The sequence below is a fragment of the Dendroctonus ponderosae genome, unplaced genomic scaffold (assembly GCF_020466585.1).
Source record: "Dendroctonus ponderosae isolate FM_Combo_2020 unplaced genomic scaffold, Dpon_F_20191213v2 Dpon_F_20191213_2, whole genome shotgun sequence".
NCBI classification, from domain to species: Eukaryota; Metazoa; Arthropoda; class Insecta; order Coleoptera; family Curculionidae; genus Dendroctonus; species Dendroctonus ponderosae.
Window position 1 is genome coordinate 6,296,265 of NW_026018165.1, and position 18,475 is coordinate 6,314,739.

General features: G+C 32.2%; 4 protein-coding genes across 9 annotated transcripts in view; 3 read left to right on the forward strand and 1 right to left on the reverse strand.

Moving 5' to 3' along the window:
* The window catches only part of LOC109538280 (TGF-beta-activated kinase 1 and MAP3K7-binding protein 2), a 55,227-nt gene extending 50,967 nt beyond the window's left edge, over positions 1-4,260 (forward strand). For 2 of the 3 annotated variants that reach the window (XM_048663979.1, XM_019905448.2), the window contains exon 7: positions 594-3,142. In XM_048663979.1, coding sequence (XP_048519936.1) covers positions 594-1,144 — 551 coding nt within the window. In that variant the 3' untranslated portion in view covers positions 1,145-3,142. Of the gene's footprint in view, positions 1-593; positions 3,143-3,162; positions 3,220-3,965 lie in introns of those variants that run through there. The other variant, XM_019905450.2, reaches the window with a different exon arrangement.
* LOC109538282 (pre-mRNA-splicing factor Syf2) lies at positions 4,024-6,050 on the reverse strand. The gene is made up of 3 exons (XM_019905451.2): positions 5,647-6,050; positions 4,814-4,949; positions 4,024-4,677 (listed from the first exon to the last, which is right to left on the reverse strand). Exons 1-3 carry the CDS (start codon positions 5,873-5,875, stop codon positions 4,353-4,355), a joined length of 690 nt encoding a protein of 229 aa, XP_019761010.1. The 5' UTR covers positions 5,876-6,050; the 3' UTR covers positions 4,024-4,352.
* A 292-nt stretch (positions 6,051-6,342) lies between these two features.
* On the forward strand, positions 6,343-12,454 carry LOC109538352 (arginyl-tRNA--protein transferase 1). Of its 4 annotated transcripts, none has more exons than XM_019905560.2 (9): positions 6,343-6,620; positions 7,547-7,673; positions 7,861-7,997; positions 8,056-8,211; positions 8,269-8,516; positions 8,598-8,756; positions 8,933-9,082; positions 11,537-11,721; positions 11,775-12,454. In XM_019905560.2, exons 1-9 carry the CDS (start codon positions 6,518-6,520, stop codon positions 12,178-12,180), a joined length of 1,671 nt encoding a protein of 556 aa, XP_019761119.2. In that variant the 5' UTR covers positions 6,343-6,517; the 3' UTR covers positions 12,181-12,454. The 4 variants fall into 4 exon arrangements, with proteins under 4 accessions (XP_019761119.2, XP_019761120.2, XP_019761121.2 ...); XM_019905561.2 differs by having other exon boundaries at positions 8,278-8,516; XM_019905562.2 differs by lacking the exon at positions 8,933-9,082.
* A 504-nt stretch (positions 12,455-12,958) lies between these two features.
* Positions 12,959-17,264, forward strand: LOC109538363 (BTB/POZ domain-containing protein KCTD5). Its single transcript, XM_019905580.2, has 3 exons — positions 12,959-13,204; positions 14,812-15,069; positions 15,155-17,264. The coding sequence occupies exons 1-3, from the start codon at positions 13,013-13,015 to the stop codon at positions 15,350-15,352; spliced, it is 648 nt and encodes a 215-aa protein (XP_019761139.1). The 5' UTR covers positions 12,959-13,012; the 3' UTR covers positions 15,353-17,264.
* Positions 17,265-18,475: the final 1,211 nt, after the last annotated feature.

The window sequence follows — 18,475 nt, forward strand, 5'->3', positions numbered from 1 at the left end:
AATATTAAAATTATTATTGCCATCATGCGTTAAACAAGTTCAATATTTTATGGTTTCTATTAATTTATGAAGTTATCACTTCTGTCGAGCGTCCCCTGACGCACACCATTTTTCGTATTTAAAGTTTAAAAGTTTGATAGGAAAAGGCTTAGTAGCAAAATAATTTTTTTCACGAACAGTATAATTGAAAAGTTGCCACTTTATTCTTACTTATGTAGACAAACACTGCACATAAGTGGTACTTATTGAAATGTATGGGTTTTCGAAGAAGTTAAAATTAAATAGGGCAGAATATGTTCAGATTTACACTGTACTCTGTCCAATATAAAAGGGGCTAGATTGGGGAGGAATGATATGAAGCTGGTTGCTTGAATTGGAACAACTTGGGCAATTGCTCCATATAAATAATCAACTTAAATAACGATAGAAACTGCACGTCTCAACCTTGAAAAAAGTAGATTGCAGAGGGAGTCAAGGTTTTCACTATTATTCGTTTCTGTACAAAGGAACAATGCCTCGATAAAACCGCTGTTATCAACTTCGAAGACTAGCTGCTTCTTACAATTTCTCATGTATTTTTTGTTATTTTCTAGGTGAATTTTACAATAGCATATACACAGGACCCACCGGTCCTTTGCTTGGTGCTCAACATCCTCGCTCAACCTCCACTCGACCTGCCCAATCGAACCACAGACAGACCAGGAGTCGATACCTCGACACGATCGACTTCCAAGAAATAGAACGCCCAAAGTGGAACTGTACTGTTTGTACATTCCTCAACCATCCAGATCTGGACAAATGCGAAGAATGTGACATGCCCCGCGTGTACCATGGTAGGAGAGTCACAGATTTAACACTAGATGCTCTGAAGCATTTGCCTAATCCTGCTGACCTGGACGTGTCTTTCGACATGTTCCAAAAGTCGGCCCATGCACTTAGGAAAAGTGTTCGCTCCGGCGCTCACAGCTTGCCGCACATCACTAACCATTCCCCACTGACTACGAGTGAAATGCTACGAAGACTGAAGTTACCCAATAATATTAACCAAGCGATAAATATAACTAACATAGTTCCTCTTTCTAGTAATGCGTCCGCTCCTAATGCTATTCAGTTGCCGATGAACACTAATAGCAGCGACGCATGAATTTCTGAGCAAATTTTCTGGTTTTTGCAAAACTAACACTTGTGATAAATGAAAATATAGTAACCTTAAACAAGGAAAAGGCAATAGTTTCACAATACACACGGGGAACCATTTGTAGCATAAACATTTTTTTATGAAAAAAGGTTCAAATGTTTTGGTTTGTTTTAAATGTGCCGTCCTAAATGTGAAGTTCTTCAAATTTCTTGCTAGTTCTTGGTGTCCTAACACATAACATGATACAAACGATGCTCCATAAGTGCATATTTTTAGGCAGAGTTTTTATTAACGATATATTATAATTCTTGCGGAGTAATTGAGCGGCAACTTGAAAATATTGTTTTAAATATTGATACTGATAAAAACTACTCAAAACTAGTAGGAAGCTAAGTAATACTTCAAAAAATCCGTTTTATAACAGGTTTGGCTATGGCTAACAATGTTCTTTCAACATTGCAGTACACAACTTTATATGATTGTTTTGAGTAGTTATTTATTTGCTTGTTGCCGGAGGGTACAAATATAAAATGCTCAACAAAATAGACGTTACACGGACAAATTTTGGAACTAGATAAATTCTAATCGCTCAGCGATTTGATTTCTGTTTGGAGCGTTATTTAGTGCAATTTATTTTCGGTTAGTTGTGCGTGTTTTTGCAAAAGATTAAAAGTTGAGATAGTTTCTACGATCTGGCAAATGAAACAATGCAAAATTGGTGAGCGTTCCACATGTTACCAGTGGACAAAAAGACGTTTTTTTCTCAATACCTTCGCATATCTAAAAAAAATTCAATTTTTCTACCATCAAGTTTATTTATAGTGGCATCAAAAAAAACTTTTTGGTCCAGTAGTGATATATTTTTCCCTCTTGAGCCGATTTTTTAAATCTATTACTCATGTTGAGGTTAAAATTGTTAATGGCCTAGCGAAAAAATCAAAATACCGGGTTGTATGACTTAAGGAAATATTTGAAAGTGAACTTCACTTTAGTTGCATCTGCTAGAATCACAGATTTCGGGGCCAATTCTTTGTCCCCAAAATCTGGGATCTGAATCCCCAAAAAATGAGTCATTTTTCATGCAATCCTGTACATATATGGAATTTTTGTTTTACATTGCCTGTGAAATTTTAGCTTCAACTTGAGCTCAAGATCGTGAAACTTGCTCCAAGACCAGAAAAGTTATCAATGCAAGATCAACAAGTTGATTTTTGAAGCCACCCTGTAGATACAAGAGACAACCGAAAAAATCGAAAATTGTTTCGAGCTATTTGGTTTATCTTTAATATTTTGCTGTTGAGATCCAAAAGACCTTATTTGTGTCCAATTAAAAGCATGCCGAACTGTCGGCAATTTTGCATTTTCCATTTGCCACCCTGTGGAAAATTGATCTGAGGTACTTAATTTTTATCAAGACATCAAGGAACAAAAAACAAATGGCGTTCAATAATGCTTCAAATAGAAACGAAATCGCCCGAAGTAATCAGAATTTATCCACTTCTAAAGTTAGGACAAAGTTGGCTGTGTAACGTTCATTTGGTCGGGACGAACTAGTGATAACCGTTGGTGATTAAATCTAGAAATTATTCAGAGTTTTAAAATGCAGTATCATACATTGTAGAGGAGGACGCGTTTTCATAAAATCGAAAACCAGCAAAAGACATAGTTCCGAACCAGCTGCATTTAGAACAAATTATATAAATAATGCGCAACTTTACAAATGAAATAAATTACTTTTTTGTGACTGGACTTGCCAATTACTGCTGTTAAACAAATAATTCTTCCTCCATTTTTTAAGTGATTCAGTGATTTAGATTATTTTTTACCACTGTAGGTTCTAGGTGTTCCGGCAATGTACGATACTCCACCATTTATATTAGTTAATAAGAGTTAAATGTGATATAAAGTCAATGTAAAATAACTCGCACAGGGGTTGACTCAAATTGTTTATTTTGTACATTTGGTAACCAAATGTTATTTTAATAAACGTGATTAAATTTTAAAGGCTTTTCTTTCATTTCCAGTATCTGCGGCCCCAGGGGATAATATTCATATCCACGTGACTCCAAGACTGTCTAGGCGTAAGATATTTGCGTTGTGTGTGACTTTTTTGTACTTAAAAAAACTGACTTGGGTTTGCATGTAAACGTTGTCGTAATATATGAATAACAAAATTGTGTTAAAGCTTTTGAGGAATAAATATTCAACGTTTTGAAGGAAGAAATTCCGATAGACCACGGCTTCAAAGCCCGGAAAACATTCCTAAATGTAATTCAACGTTTGTTTTGCAGTTTCTTAAAACGCCAACATAATTGTGTAATACTTTTTACAAGTCACTCGACATTTCTTTATGCTGTATACAATTAAAACTTTAAACAATTTGATCAGCTAAACAAATAAATTTGCTTTTTGCTACAAAACTTACAAGCTGTGATCCTCCACTTTGGTTGTACGCGGACATATCAAATATAAACAAGACAAGATTTATTTCACAATATTTACGAAAACATACCGCCCTATAAATATTTTTTTCCTTTCATGCTCGCGTAAAACTAACTAAATTAACGGAAAATACAGCAAGCACACATTTAACTCATGATATTTTTTCAGGATTTGATTTATAATCGAATCTTGTTCTGTTGAAAAGTGGTGTGTGAATATCTAAAACATACTTTGACCAACAATGAATGAACATGCTGGATGGGAGAGATCTCAAATTGGATGTTGAAAAGCTTGGCTAATATTTGAAGTTTACGCAATTCAATAGTTTTGCTTGAATCATTTCGACATCTTCCATAAATGTAATTGTATATTTTTCGTTTTTCAGGTATTGCTCATTCTTGGGTTCTATGAGACAGAACAGGATAACAAGGTTTAAAAAGTACTGCTGTTTAACTTATTTTATTGATTAAATAAATTGCTCATCAAATACACAATTTGTAACATAGCTGGTATTTTTAAGTTTTAAGTTGAATGTAAATATTGTATTTATTATTTATTTTTGAATAAATGCTTATTTTCATAAAAAAAATAAACAGGAAAGGCATGTTTTTTTGTAATACATATGTATTGCCAAAACTTGGAACTTATCAGAACTCAATAATAAACAACTTTACTAAAGGTACAAACATAATTATAAAATCCAATGCACTTTTTTCTATAGTTTACTGTACAAAAATCAAGGTTGCACACACATCTACTAAACCAAGAACATCTAGACCGCTGTTCCTCTTTCCAAATTCTGTTTAATCTCGGTTGTATGCTCTCCATAAGATCTCTCCAACTTCTTGTTGAATTTGGCGTTTCGTTCGTTAATATAATCAATATCGGCGTCATCATTGTGCATTCTTCTTCGAGAATACTTGTTTCTCTTGGCAATTTGATCTTCTACACTTTTTACAAGATTGTCTATAGCTTCGGGTCTGTCTTGGTGTAATCCGTGCACAATAGTGTGTGGACCTGCATAGAAAGCGTCTCCAAGTTTTTCTTTTTGTTCCTCATAACGTTCCATATCTTTTGGTGCCATGTTCTTTACTAATCTGTAAACAATAAACAAAGCAACTAATTAATAAAGTATGTAATAAACATACGGAGTCTAAAGGCACAATTAATATTACTGGGTTAGTAATCAAATTTTCTTAATACTCTCAATATAAAAGTCCTGTAATTACTTGCCTGTTATACTGCCTGTGTGTAGCTGCTTCAAAATCTGAGAATCCTTGGTCAGGGTTCTTCTTTTTCTTTTTTCTTTCCAGACGCTCAGCATCAATGGCAGTCAAATTCAAAAGCTTCTTTCTATCATAATCTTCGCCTAGAATTAAAAAACAACTTGCTTATAAGAAAAAATCGTCTAACTTACTGATGAAATACAACAGGGTTCTTATACATATACATTTAGTAGTCTACATTAAACAATATGTAAAGCAGCCTAAAACTAGGATTCATAAAAGTATGTTTTCAGAAATTATCCACAAAAATGAGTTTAAAAATAATCATTATGTTGAATTCGATAGAATTCGAGTGCTATTGGATTGGAGATACCTACTGGTAATATCTCGATTATTCCCATTACCGCTAGATAAATTTGTCCAATGAATGGTAGTGCTCTAGTTTAACTGATTTAACAAAAAACCTATTTATTGCACGTGTAAATTGTGAAAACAATAACACACGTATAAACTAAACTGGTAAATGTAAAGAACGTATAATAGTAGGAGTCACCCCACGCTTTCACAAGTTAAAAAAGCATCCAAACTAGCATGCTTAGCTTAGAAACAGATGTGTATAAATAATGGAAATTCCTACTTTTAACTTACGACACCCCGCTCTCTCCTCAACCTTGCTTGAAATGAGCCATACATTAAACATCGCTGATAATAGGTAATAGGAATTGGTGTGAACACACTGGATGAAATCAAAGAATGGGTCTTTTTTGTATTGAAGTATGTAATTAAGGGTCTTTTTCTATTGCTACATGGCTATACCCTAAATTTAGTAGCTATACATACCATTTTTTGATGCCTCCTCCCGTTCTTTCTGGTCGTTTAGAATCCATTCAGCCTTTCGTTTCCTGGCTTCCCAGTTCTGGGGCATCTTATTTCTAGCATCCTCTGCCACCACTTCATGATGATTGTGGGTTCTTGCCTCATTTCGCATGCGATGGAGCTCTCTTAACCTCTTCATACGTTCTGCCTGTTGTTGTGCAAACGTTTTCGTTGGGGTTGATTCTGAACTCATTTTTAAATCGACTTTTGTATGTGAACTGGTTCAAACACTACTAAACTGGACGAAATTGTAAGAAACTTGTACAAATATGTTACCAATGAAATGGATTCGGAATGAAAACAGAAACAACAAACGACAAACGACAATCATAGATGAAGACAAGTAGCACAAAATATCCCCCCCAGGGGGTATGTTCTGTGGACAAGTAGACAAGCTGCGAAATGTGAAGCAGTTTGCAGTTGTATCGGTTAACGGAATAGAAAGAGAGCAAGCTATAAATGACGGAATATGAATTAAACAAATCATCATAAAAATATATTATTACAATTTTAAAAATTTTTTAAATTAAAGTACCAGTAGACTGATAAGTGTTATTAACTTAAATTTAACAAACTGTTATTTTCTGTTTTAAATGCGGTAGTGTCAAATGTATCAAAACGACTTTTCCTCGGGCAATAACAAAACCAGCTGTTTTTTGTTGGTTTCTAATGTTGACAGTGGCAACTGACAGCAGAAGTAGTTGCAGAAACCATAAATAGAAAACAAAGGAATTTTTCTTTTCTACCTTTTGCATTATTCTTATGTAACTGAAGTTGAATAACAATTAATTACGCACATTTCTTGAATTCAACTAAGGTTAAATCAGATAAAATTATGAGTGTAGATCTAAGTGCTAAATCGTTGGCTCAGTGGTTCTCTGATCCTGAACAACACAAATGTGGTTACTGCAAAAGTTCTTCAGGGAGCATGTCTTTTGGTAAGAAACACTTGATGAATTCTACAGCTTTCAATCAGTTTCCTTGATCAACTAATCTCGAACACATTCCTTGCAGAATTACGCGTTTACCGTATCTTTTTATAAACCATTATTTGCGTCTGTTATTTTTTTTAATGCTTGGTGCTTCAGAGGTGTTTTGTGGTGCTCATGTACTTTATGTCTCGCCGAGTTTTGAATTTTTCCTTAAAGTACACTTAGAATTAAACAGATTCAGCAAATATTTATATTTATACAACACCAATTTCATTTTCCATGGTATATACAGGGTCGCTAAAAAATTTTCAAAAGTCTTGTTTTTTCGGCAAATTAATGGAGAATCCAGATTTTTTTCACTGAAGCTGCTTGATTTTAGGTGCTTTAAAGGAAAATTCAAAATAAATCAAAATTAATTTGTGTTAACGTGGGTATGTATGTAAAAAAAGAACAAATCGATTTTATGTGATTTTTTTTAAATGTAATTTGATTCAAATTATCTTATGCAAATAAGCCACTTATTTAAGAAGAGTTATAGGAGAAGTTATTGAGAAAATGAGAAATTATCTGTAGGTATTCAGTGTTGCTACAACTACTACAAGAAAATGTATGTAAGTAATATAAAAAAAAATCTGAGGAAAATGCACTGACAACACTTTCAAAAAAGGCCCCAATCTTCAAAGAAAAAAAAAGAACAGGAAACAGCACATTTAATGTACAGGGATAACGTAATACCGACTCTTTGGATTGAGTTTGATTTATTTTAGTCAAGAGGACGAATTAATTCAGTGATATTTATAAAAATGTTACTTGATTAAACTGCTTTATACATTGTGCACTTTAGTACTAAATAATTAAAAAATGCTTTCATTTACGTTTTTGCTTTCGGATCAATCTCTCATACTCCTAGCAGAATATTATATTTTTTATAGGGATGTTAACTGAAGAACTAACAGTTGAAGATTATAAGGATTTGATTGATCGAGGTTGGAGGAGATCTGGTAAATACTGTTATAAACCGATAATGAATGAAACCTGCTGCCCCCAATATGCCATTAGGTATTCCTGCAAGTATTATAACTGTTAAGAATGTGTAGCTGTAGAAAATAGATAGCGTATACGGACGGAAATAAGTGCATACTTAAAGTTGCGTCAGTATTACTGATAAATCAATCAATATTTTAAATTGTAGTAGAAGTTTGAAAATTGTGGCACAGATATACTTAGTATACTACTTTTGTTGAAGGTGTGATACTACACAGTTTACATTAAACAAATCCCACAAAAAGATAATGAAGAAATTTAACAAATTCCTCAATGATGGAGTTTTTAATAAAAATACATATACACATCAGCAAGATGAGAGTACTATTCAAATGCCGGGTAATCAATTCGATAAAAATAGGAATACAGCAAACCGATATTCATTTTCGATATTTAGGCTTTAACAAAGTGAGCACAATTATTGATTTATACCAAGAAATAACTACTGAAGAAGGAAACTTGAATAATATTACATACAACGAGGTGAAAGACACAGATGGGGATAAACATTTGGCACAAACATCTATTGATAATGGTACTAAGAAATCAAATGGTAAGCAGTAAAAAAGCTTGTACCGAAAAGTGGATTAACACGATTAAAGGCAAGCAGCATTTGCAGACTCCATAAATACATCCAGTCTGCCGAAATATATTAAGAAAGGTCTTAAAGAGGGCACTGGTGCAGATCCTACACGACCTCCATGTAAAAAGGCTAAGCTGTTACGATTAGAAAAGAAAAAAGATAAATTATCCCTGAAAGGTGAACAGCTTCCATTAGCCCCTAAATCAAATGGAACTGAAAAGTCACTGAGGCAGTTTTTAGAAGACGTACAGCCCTCTTTCAAACATAATCTAAAGGTATTGTTTGTAGTCATTAGTTTATTAACATCAAGGTGCTATAGACGAGTTGTATGAATAGTTATTCTTTTTTTCCTGCAGCTTAAGCTAATCTCCACAACTCGTGGCGAAGAATGGAAGCAAGTAAAAGATGTCGAGTTTGAGTTATATTTTAAGTATCAAAGTATTGTTCACAATGATCCACCTGAGCGTTGGACTGTTCGCAATTTTGAGAGATTTTTAGTTTCATCACCTCTTAAGGTATTTAAAAATATGAAAATTGCAAGCCAAGCAGAGTAAAGGAATAACTATTTTTTGGTGACTAAAATTTCCCGGATTAAAGGTGATTGGCTCTCTCTTTTGTGACAGTGAAAAGTTTTTTTACTACAGAATATTTCAAAGGGTAGATTAATTTTAATAGCAAATGTATTTCTTAGCTAGTTCTGGAACGAATGGACGTAAGCCATGAAACGTTCAGAGAGAGCTCTGACCTCTTTAAAAAGTATCAGATGGCCGTACATAATGAACGTCCCGATGATTGCGACGACGACTCATTTTACGAATTTCTAGTTAGTACACCACTAAAGGTATTCTTGCTCTGCTTGATATTTACTAATTAAGAAGTCACTCTCAAGGTAAACTGTTCTAATCTGCAAATCCCAAAATAAATGCACATTTCCTTTTTTATTCGTTTATAAATTTAGCTTGAATGATTGCTAAAACAGTATGTGGCTGCTTTGTTTCCACTGTTTTTTTCCGAGGTCAATAATACTGTTGAAATTTATTCAATGGTTCATTTAATTTTGGTCTTGAAAGTTCCTAATGGGTGCTTGTTTATGTGCTCAGAAATAATGCTGCAATAATAATTTATTTCAAAAATTATTTGAAAATGTACCTTTTCGCAATGACAACTTTTTTCAAATTTTGTTCGCATTCAATTTTTCAAATCATTTTAATTGTAATATTTGAAAACCTGAACGGTTTTTGTGGATTAATTAGTTGCTACCTACTGCGAATTGTTTTATATCATTTTGAAGCAAATTCATACATCTTTTGTGGGATAAGAAGAAAGCTTCTATAACAGTATGAAGCAGGAAAGCGAATTTTGATGGTCAATAAAATGCACTGTTCTGTTTTGTTACACAATCATAACATATTGAAAGTAGATTTTCAAATAATTCAATATTGCCTTAGAATATCTAGAATATTTCTTGTGAGAAAATACACAGACGTGATTTAAGCTTTTTCTTTGCCCCAAAAGTATATAAATTTACGTCTGGTAAAAGAACCTATCTGTTAAATCTAATGGAATAGTATGCGTATTGAGTATAAACCTAAAAATATGGTTCGAACTATTTGTTGAATAAATCAGTAGAATGATGCATCTAAGATTTCAAATTCGATATATTGAGTTTTATTTATTTTGCTCAGAGAAGTCTGTTGAAAGTATTACTTTTGTTTTTAAAGAATATTTTTCAAAGTTTAAATATCTGAAAAATTATATATGAAGTAAATTATACTAATTATACGAGAAAGTTGCGGCAAATTTGCCATTTTTAATTTTTTTGTATGAGACACCGTATATGTATATAATATCGTTTTTGTATGTGCAATTACATATTTTCTGATTTTTTTGGGAATCGATATACAGGGTGTCTCATTTAAAAATGCAAATGAGGTAGTACATTTTCATGTACGGTAAAGTAGCGGCGCAGTATTGTTGAAAATCAATTTAAACGTTACATCACAGGTGATTGTAAAACTATCCAAACATTTATAAAAATTCAAAGTTTGAAAGCAATGACAGATCATGAATGAAGCTAACAAGATATATATCGTAAATTGTTAAATAATTAAAGTTATAATTTAATGATAATCTAAAACTAGGAAATATGTTGATAAATATAAAACAAAATGTTGGTTTTTTTGTGAATTCTTTCTTTTTTCAGGAACAAGGCATTACTACTGAAAATATAATAATCGTTAAGCCTCGCTTTCTTATCACTTTATTCAGTTTGATTTGAGTCATGTGTGTAAATGTAGCTCTTTGTATTGAACCATTTGAAACGTTCTTAAAAGCCACTACGATGTTCGATGTTCGAGTTCGAGTTCAAATTGTTCAACAAATTTAAAATGTGCTTTCATTTTGGTGCAGAATAAATTACCGTTGTTTTTATTTATTGTATAATACCATAAATCGATTGACCCAAAGTATGACAGCGTTTTGATGAAAAAAATGATAAAATTATATATTAGTAGGTAGGGCTTAAATTATTATTATTTTTTTTTTGACTGTATGTGAAGGTCTATTTGAGGTAGACAATTGACACTTCTTATGCATACTTAACTACTTTATGAACAAATCGCAATATGAAATCATATTTTGAAATGCCATTGTTTACTGCACAAAAAATGTACTCTATTTGAGCCGTTTTAAAGAAAATATGTATGCATCTTATGATATGAATACGTTTATATAAACCAATAAATAGGCTAGGGGCAATTATTTAGTAATTTCTTACAATTAAATTTTTTTTTAATATTGATTAGGTACTAAAATCAAAAATTAGTATTTCAATTGTGCATTTTTTACTTTGGTATCCATCGTTTTTATATAAAATTAAATTTGTCTCTTTCATGAGTAACATTACAGGTTTTAACTACGAATATATTTTCTGTACCGGGTTTGGCCTTTCAAACTGCTTTTTTTCAAATTTGTTATTTCTCTTAACAGACTAGGAGTTAGGGGCAAAATAATATTTCTCAAATCAAAATTTACAGGACTGACGTAAAAATATGTACCTAGTAGTACAATGTGAAATTCGAAAGTTCATGTGCTTATCTAAAATAGCATTTGAAACTCAGTTAAAGAAGTAAGGAAAATAACTAAAAACCAGAAAAAATAATAAAATCTTTGCATTTCAATAATGATGCGCTTGAGGGGCAGTTTTCTCTTTTTTTAAGTGTATGCTAATATTTGGGTCTCCCTGTATATAATTTTTAAATCGGAAATATCGTTACGAGATGTTCTGTTTATTTAGCATAAACCATTCCCGAATGGTATTGATGGTCCAGGATATGGATCTTTCCATCAACAATACTGGATAGACGATAAACTGATTGCCGTTGGTGTTATTGATATACTCCCAGGTTGTCTTAGTTCCGTATACTTTTTTTATGATCCAGATTATAGGGACTTGACTCTTGGGACATATGGATCATTAAGGTAACTGAAAATATTAATTTTGAGTTGATTATATTTGAATCGTTTAATTATAGGGAAATTCAACTGGTGCTGGACCTGCAGAATAAAATCCCAAACTTCAAGTATTACTATATGGGATTCTACATACATTCATGTCCAAAAATGCGTTATAAAGGCAAGCTGAATCCATCGTACCTGTTGTGTCCTGAAACGTACACTTGGTTCAAAATTGATAAATGTGTGCCAAAATTGGATATCAGTAAATATTCGCGACTGAATGAAGATTCACGCGTAGTAGATACAAATAGTGGTACTGTTGATGAAGTCAATAAGATCATGGTTGTATATGGCCATAAATTAATGTACATGCGAGATTTTTTGCGTGTTTGCGAAGATCAGAAAGATGGGTTTAATAACTTAGTTAAACAAGTAGGAAAGAAATCGGCTCTGAATATTGTTTTTTGGGTCTGTTCAAGTTGAATTTATGTCCAACCGATTACAAAATTACGTCCACACTAAAAGATTATTAAATTATCGTTATATGCTGAAAAGTAAAAGTTTTATTAAAGTTTTATGTTTTGTTTAGATTGTTAGAAAATAATTTGCTTTTTGGTTGCTCAAAAAAGTGCTACTTGCTAAATTGATTTATTGGCAATGCTGATTAACGAATCACTACTTTTTAATTTGTACCAGTTTTTATTGGTATGTTTAGTGTAAGTTGCTGACAAAATTAAAATACAAAAAAGTTATCTAATGAAATGGTTTTATTTCAATACCCTGTTAAAATGAATCTGAATGGATATACAGAACAGGTTGAATGAGTGGAACCAAGATAAGACCATATCACTGAGGTCTACATGTGTAGTACCGATGGCAGATCGATGTGTAACTCTAATGTAAAAGAAGGTTATTGTTAAATTGCTTTATTATGTTAAAACCTACAAAATGCGAAAATGTCCATATCTAAATTGCGATTATTTTAATTTTTATTTGATATTATCATTTCAAATTATTTAGGCACAAGAGCATTGTGTAATATACATTATTGAAGCAAACGTTTCTGACATATTTTTAATTATTTGAATTTGAAGCTCTACCGTAAGGTAAATACCTCAAAATGTTAATATTACTATTAATAATATTAAAAACTAAATAGCCCCTATATTCTATGAAACGCTTTGTCTCTTTCTAATTATGTTTATTTCAAGACTGTTCATTGTAATATTATTAGCTGACTTCGCTTTACTAGATTTCGTGTTGATGCTGTCAGAGTTGTTGGCTATCTTCATACAATCAACCAAAAACAGTTTTTATGAAAATGGCTGAAAATAATACAAATTCGACTGAAACTAATAATTGTTCTATAAAAAATGGAAGTAAGCAATGGGTGAAACTTAACGTTGGTGGAACGCACTTTCTAACTACGAAAACTACACTGTCTAGAGACCCAAAATCGTTTTTATACAGACTAGTGCAAGAGGATAGTGATTTAGACACAGACAAAGTAAGAATTGTTTTATTATTCTTTCCTTTATTAAGTTCTTTAAAACGTAATTACTGCTTGAAGGAGATAGTTTGAAATGCCAGTATTCACTGACGGTGTCTTTATGGTCTGGCAAGTTTTCCTCATCATTATAATTACAAAAATCCCAGTCAGGTGCAAGTTTATGTTGACCAAGTTAAATGATGCTTTTGTAACTATAGCGTTTGATATTGAATTCAGCAACTGTGCTTTAAGCATATATTTTGCTTCAGCAGAATATTCAGAGCTTTACAGTAACTCTTTCAATAAATATAATTTTAAGATCCTAACTTAAGTACTTAATACCATATATAATGTACCAAAAACATTTAAGTTTATGCCTATATACGAATGTGCAAAGTTCAGATAAAGCAGCAATTAATTGGCGCCAGATAATCCCTGTTTATCCATTCATCCACTCAAGGAGGTTACTTTTAGCGCTAATAGCCCCCCAATAAAGCTTTCGTGCTCATAATTATTTCTTCTACGCACCGAATAAAGTACTTTAGTAAATGCATTAAATTAAATAAATTATAACGGTGTCACTGAATGGGAAAATTATTTCGCATTCCGGTAATTTCCGGACCAATAAACATGCTGCGTGCATCGTTGAAACAATAAAATCAGTAGATAATGAAAGAATGAAAAATATAATTCTCAGTCGCAAACAGCATTAAAGAAGAATCTTCCAAATATATCGTAAGTATATCCTTGGATTTAACAGAAGCAAAGATCTGAGTACAATGGCACTATTGTTAACTGATGAAGGCAAGGTCTGTGCATATATAGTAGGCACGTACCAGCTGCTATTTATTATAATGAAACTAGATAGATATCGATATTATTTATTTCTTATGGAGTATTTGTTTATTCGAGGTGACGTAGCAAAATAAGCAGCTTGGAAACACAAACTTACACCATGTAAAACACCATGTCAACAGGTCCAGTAAGATAATCGGGCTGAAAATAATAAATACACTCAACTCACATGTTTTGATTTAAAAAAATACTTTAATTTAATTATTCATTTAAAATTACTTTACTAAAAGAAAAGTGAATCAAATTTGCTTAAAATTTAAAACTTTATTTAACTCTTTGCATTATTTAATAAGTTCAAAATGACGGCGATGAAGAAACGCAGCAATTATTTCTAAGTATGCAATAAGAACTTGACAGTAACTTAAGAGCTTAGTAAAAACAGTATTGAAAAAATTATGTACACAAAATGGTGAATGTAGTAGTTCAAACTATCTTGCATGCGTCACTAGTCATTAGTTTTTTCTTTTCAATACATACATTTACTTTTATATGTTATATATTTGAACAATTTTTAATATAAAAATCTTTCTTGGCTTCTCACATAACACGCTAAAACATTAATCGGAAAGGCATTTTAACAATGCAAAATCACGTTAAAAATAAGGAAAATATCTGTTTTCAATTAAGTGAAAGGTGTTTTTTTTTTCAAATTTTAAATCGTTTTAGAAGCAGGTTTACAAAAGTGTAGAGTATGTATAAAAATCATCAAGATATTATATTGATACTTTGTTGATTGTTTTAAAATGTTATCACTGTTTTATTATTTCCAGGATGAAACTGGTGCCTATCTTATCGATAGAGATCCGAATTATTTCTCACCAGTTTTGAATTATCTTAGACATGGAAAATTGGTTCTAAATAAAGGTTTAGCCGAAGAAGGTATTTTAGAAGAAGCTGAATTTTATAATATAGCAGAATTAATCACATTAATAAAAGAACGAATAGGACAAAGGGACAATGTCTATGGAAAAGGAGGCAAAAAACATGTGTATAGGGTTTTGCAATGTCATGAAGACGAATTAACGCAAGTAAGTTTATTGATAGTTAAGCATAGTAATTGCGGCCGTGTTTTACAAGTGAATGGAATTATTATTAAGTTAAACACTCTTATAGATGGTTTCTACTATGTCAGATGGGTGGAAATTCGAACAATTAGTTAATATAGGTTCACAGTATAACTATGGTCAAGATGAACATGCTGAGTTTCTATGCGTAGTAAGTAGGGAATATGGAGTCCCTGAAGGTGCAGAAGTACGGGGGGAAAGGGAAGACAGAGCGAAAGTTTTACAGCAAAAGGGCTCACGAATGTAGATTGTGATAACTAGATATTTTATTATAAATTCGAACGACTAAACCGCGAATAATTGTTTTTATCGGAATTTTTTATGTTAAACAGCGCAAATTTTTACCCAATTTTGATTGCAAAAGTTTTGTTACAAAAAAATTATCTACGAATATACAAAAAGATAACAATTTGTAAACAACTCACTGCAGATTTATTAATTTTACATTCACGGAATTTGCAGTAGTGTTGTAAAATGAATGCAGACAATAGCTGATTTTTAAACTAATGCGTTCCCAAAATTATCCAATAGGAGATATTACTTCCAAATTTCCAACTCTACTTGACATAATACCTTATAGGGGGCCGCAAAGTTGATAATTACATGCAGATGCCAAGAACGAAAAAATACTGCTTATTTATCACAGTAATATTGAGTGAGGGTACACATTAGGGATGCCGTCCAGTAATGAGACCTGATGCTTCAAAATTATTAAAATTAACAATATCTGTGATTCTTACTGTAGTATTAATTAGGTTAATTTCAAAGGTCGTTCTTGAAATCCGCGCGTATATAGTGAAACGTGCCGCAATCTGTATGTATATATATAGGGGAAATATAGAAATGTGTCTGCAATTAGATATATTTAACTCAAATGAACATATTTGTTGAAATCAACTTGAAGTAATGAGGATAGCATTCTGTTAGTATGAGCCTTTTGAAAAATGGGCAAATGTTTGACTAAAATTTTCAATAAGCCAAATAGTTTTATATCAGAAGAGTTTATGACTGGTTTCTTCATTGTTGACAGTTTTCTACGCATTCAATTTAAAGTAGCCAAATTATTTTCACTTTCCAAATGTGAGAAGTGTTTTTATTGTTATTCAGATGATTTATAATCTGAATAAACATTGATCTCTGTCTAATTGTGGATGCAAATTAGTTTGCAGAATTTATATATTTTGTATAAAAAAGGGTCAATTGATCTGGTCATAATCATGTAAGTACATTTTTTATCTTTTTGATATAATTTAGCAACGGATTCAACGTTCTGTTTCATTATTATTTATTATTCATGATAAGAATTCAAAACTGTGTTCATTTCAACGTAACTGTGAAGTTTGTTCTAATATGCTCTGCTTTGATATTATAGTCTCATTGTTTGTTTCTACTCAGTTTACTTTTTAATCTATTTTATTTGTCGTCACCATTTATGTGTTATAACAGTTTCGTCCCGTCAAAACGGTATTAACAGTCTGGTATTTAACGCAAATAGTTACCAAAAAGTATGTTTTTAAAATATGTATTTTTGACTTGTACTTTTCCGTTAATTGGGTGACATTTAGTTTGCTCTAATGGGATTTTGCATACACAAATGGATTTTTACTGGTGGCCTAAATCCACGATTTTCAATATCAACTAAAATATGCTAGATTTTTCAATTCAAAGTTATATTATGGTATGGTACAGCAGGTTAATTATTTTTTTAATAGAAGAACTTTAGAGATCGATAAGGTGTTTATTTTGCTATTAGTTAGTGAGTTGCGTTCAAAGTTGTCTCAACACTCCCTCAAAATAAGATGATTGGAGACGGGCGTTGATGGTATGGATATGGCGTTTATAGTCAAAGAAAGTCCGATTTCTTACTTACTGTATGATTACGAAATAAATCACCCGAATAAGTTTTAGGACGCAGTGAATATGTATATTCAATTGTGTATGTAAAAAGTCCATACATAGTATAAACAATTAAAGTACAGACATATTTCCAATTTACATAATAAAACTCAGTGATTTCAACGCAATATATAATTACTGTCTTGTTTGTAATTTATCATAGATTTTCCATTTTGGTCTAAACAGCATACATGATATTTAGAATTAGTTTCTCCGTATATTGAATAGAATGTTTAAATTTTAATTTGATGAAGGTTGCTGTATTTTGATCGTTTTATTTTCTACGTTAGCAGTTATTTTGTTTTTAAAATTTTATAAATATATGATGCAATGAAAAGTATGTATTTTTCTGGGATAGCAAACGTGATTAATTGATAATTTATTGAAGCTAATGTTTAGATTACTTTTTCAGTGCAAAGATTCATTATCTTATGTGTATCATGTATATTGCTGAAAGATTGAAATTTAAGTTGAAATTAGGTCGCATAATTGTAATTGCATAATCGACGACCAAAAGAAAGAGAAAAAGTGCATATAAAGATAGGTACGCAAACGCTTCGTTTGCGAGTTGCCGGTATTATTGGCTACATATTTACTGATTGGAACAATGTTAGTTTGAACTTTAGTTTTGGAGTTAAAATGTTGTTTCACATGACGTTCCGCGGGTTAGTTTCATTGGTCAGCAGTTTTTGTTGTTGAACCGCCATGAAATTCGCCTACGACGCGCCGGTTGCTTTTCTCGGAAGCGTGGATCGAGAAAAATGGTAAAAGAAAGTTCCGAGAAAAACGCATCCTTAAGAGGTAGTAATATTGAAAATACAGTAAGCTTTTAGAAAACTTGTTTGCGCATTCACCAAATTGTCTAACATAGTTTCAGCCAGGTTTTGAAACGATATCTACTATTTTGAACTTTAGTTTTCTTGTAATATTACTTCAAATGTAGTCGAGCTTCTACATGTAGCTCGGTGCATCAATCGATAAAAAAAAATGTTGATCTGCCTTGAACATCCTTTTTACCGGGATACAGCGGACCCCTTAAAAACAAGTACACGGGGAGCCGTTGCACCGAGTACGATTTTTGGAAATGCGGTTCGAAAAGGAGATGGAGATAAGCCCCGAGGAAGCGCTCACTGAAGCGGTACTAAGATTATCAGTAACAGACAACGACGCCTTGATAAGTCTCTATTTTCTGACTCGTTTTGTTTGACGCGTTTTTTTTGCATTTTTTGACTAGAAGAGTCAATAAAGCAAGAGAAAAGTGTATAGCTAGAACTAGTATTTACGACTTCGGGGTAGAAGATGTTACCCAAAAAGTTCTTTATTTTTCGCATCCACCAACCTGTCCAATATGCAGGGACAGTCGTAATTCACATTCCGAAAGGGTATTTCTGGAATTACCCTTCACTTGCAATTGGAGTGAATGAAGGACAATTGTGCTCCACACATGTCTAAATCATAGTTTACATTATCAGCA

Excerpts from the sequence above, each read along its gene's own strand:
- LOC109538282 (XM_019905451.2), bottom strand. The coding sequence starts at position 5,875 with ATGAGTTCAGAATCAACCCCAACGAAAACGTTTGCACAACAACAGGCA. Across the intron at positions 4,950-5,646 it reads GGAGGAGGCATCAAAAAATG|GCGAAGATTATGATAGAAAG; the intron begins GTATGTATAGCT and ends TTTTAATTCTAG. Across the intron at positions 4,678-4,813 it reads ACACACAGGCAGTATAACAG|ATTAGTAAAGAACATGGCAC; the intron begins GCAAGTAATTAC and ends TATTGTTTACAG.
- LOC109538352 (XM_019905560.2), top strand. The coding sequence starts at position 6,518 with ATGAGTGTAGATCTAAGTGCTAAATCGTTGGCTCAGTGGTTCTCTGAT. Across the intron at positions 8,757-8,932 it reads TAGTTTCATCACCTCTTAAG|CTAGTTCTGGAACGAATGGA; the intron begins GTATTTAAAAAT and ends TGTATTTCTTAG. Across the intron at positions 9,083-11,536 it reads TAGTTAGTACACCACTAAAG|CATAAACCATTCCCGAATGG; the intron begins GTATTCTTGCTC and ends CTGTTTATTTAG.
- LOC109538363 (XM_019905580.2), top strand. The coding sequence starts at position 13,013 with ATGAAAATGGCTGAAAATAATACAAATTCGACTGAAACTAATAATTGT. Across the intron at positions 13,205-14,811 it reads GTGATTTAGACACAGACAAA|GATGAAACTGGTGCCTATCT; the intron begins GTAAGAATTGTT and ends TATTATTTCCAG. Across the intron at positions 15,070-15,154 it reads ATGAAGACGAATTAACGCAA|ATGGTTTCTACTATGTCAGA; the intron begins GTAAGTTTATTG and ends ACACTCTTATAG.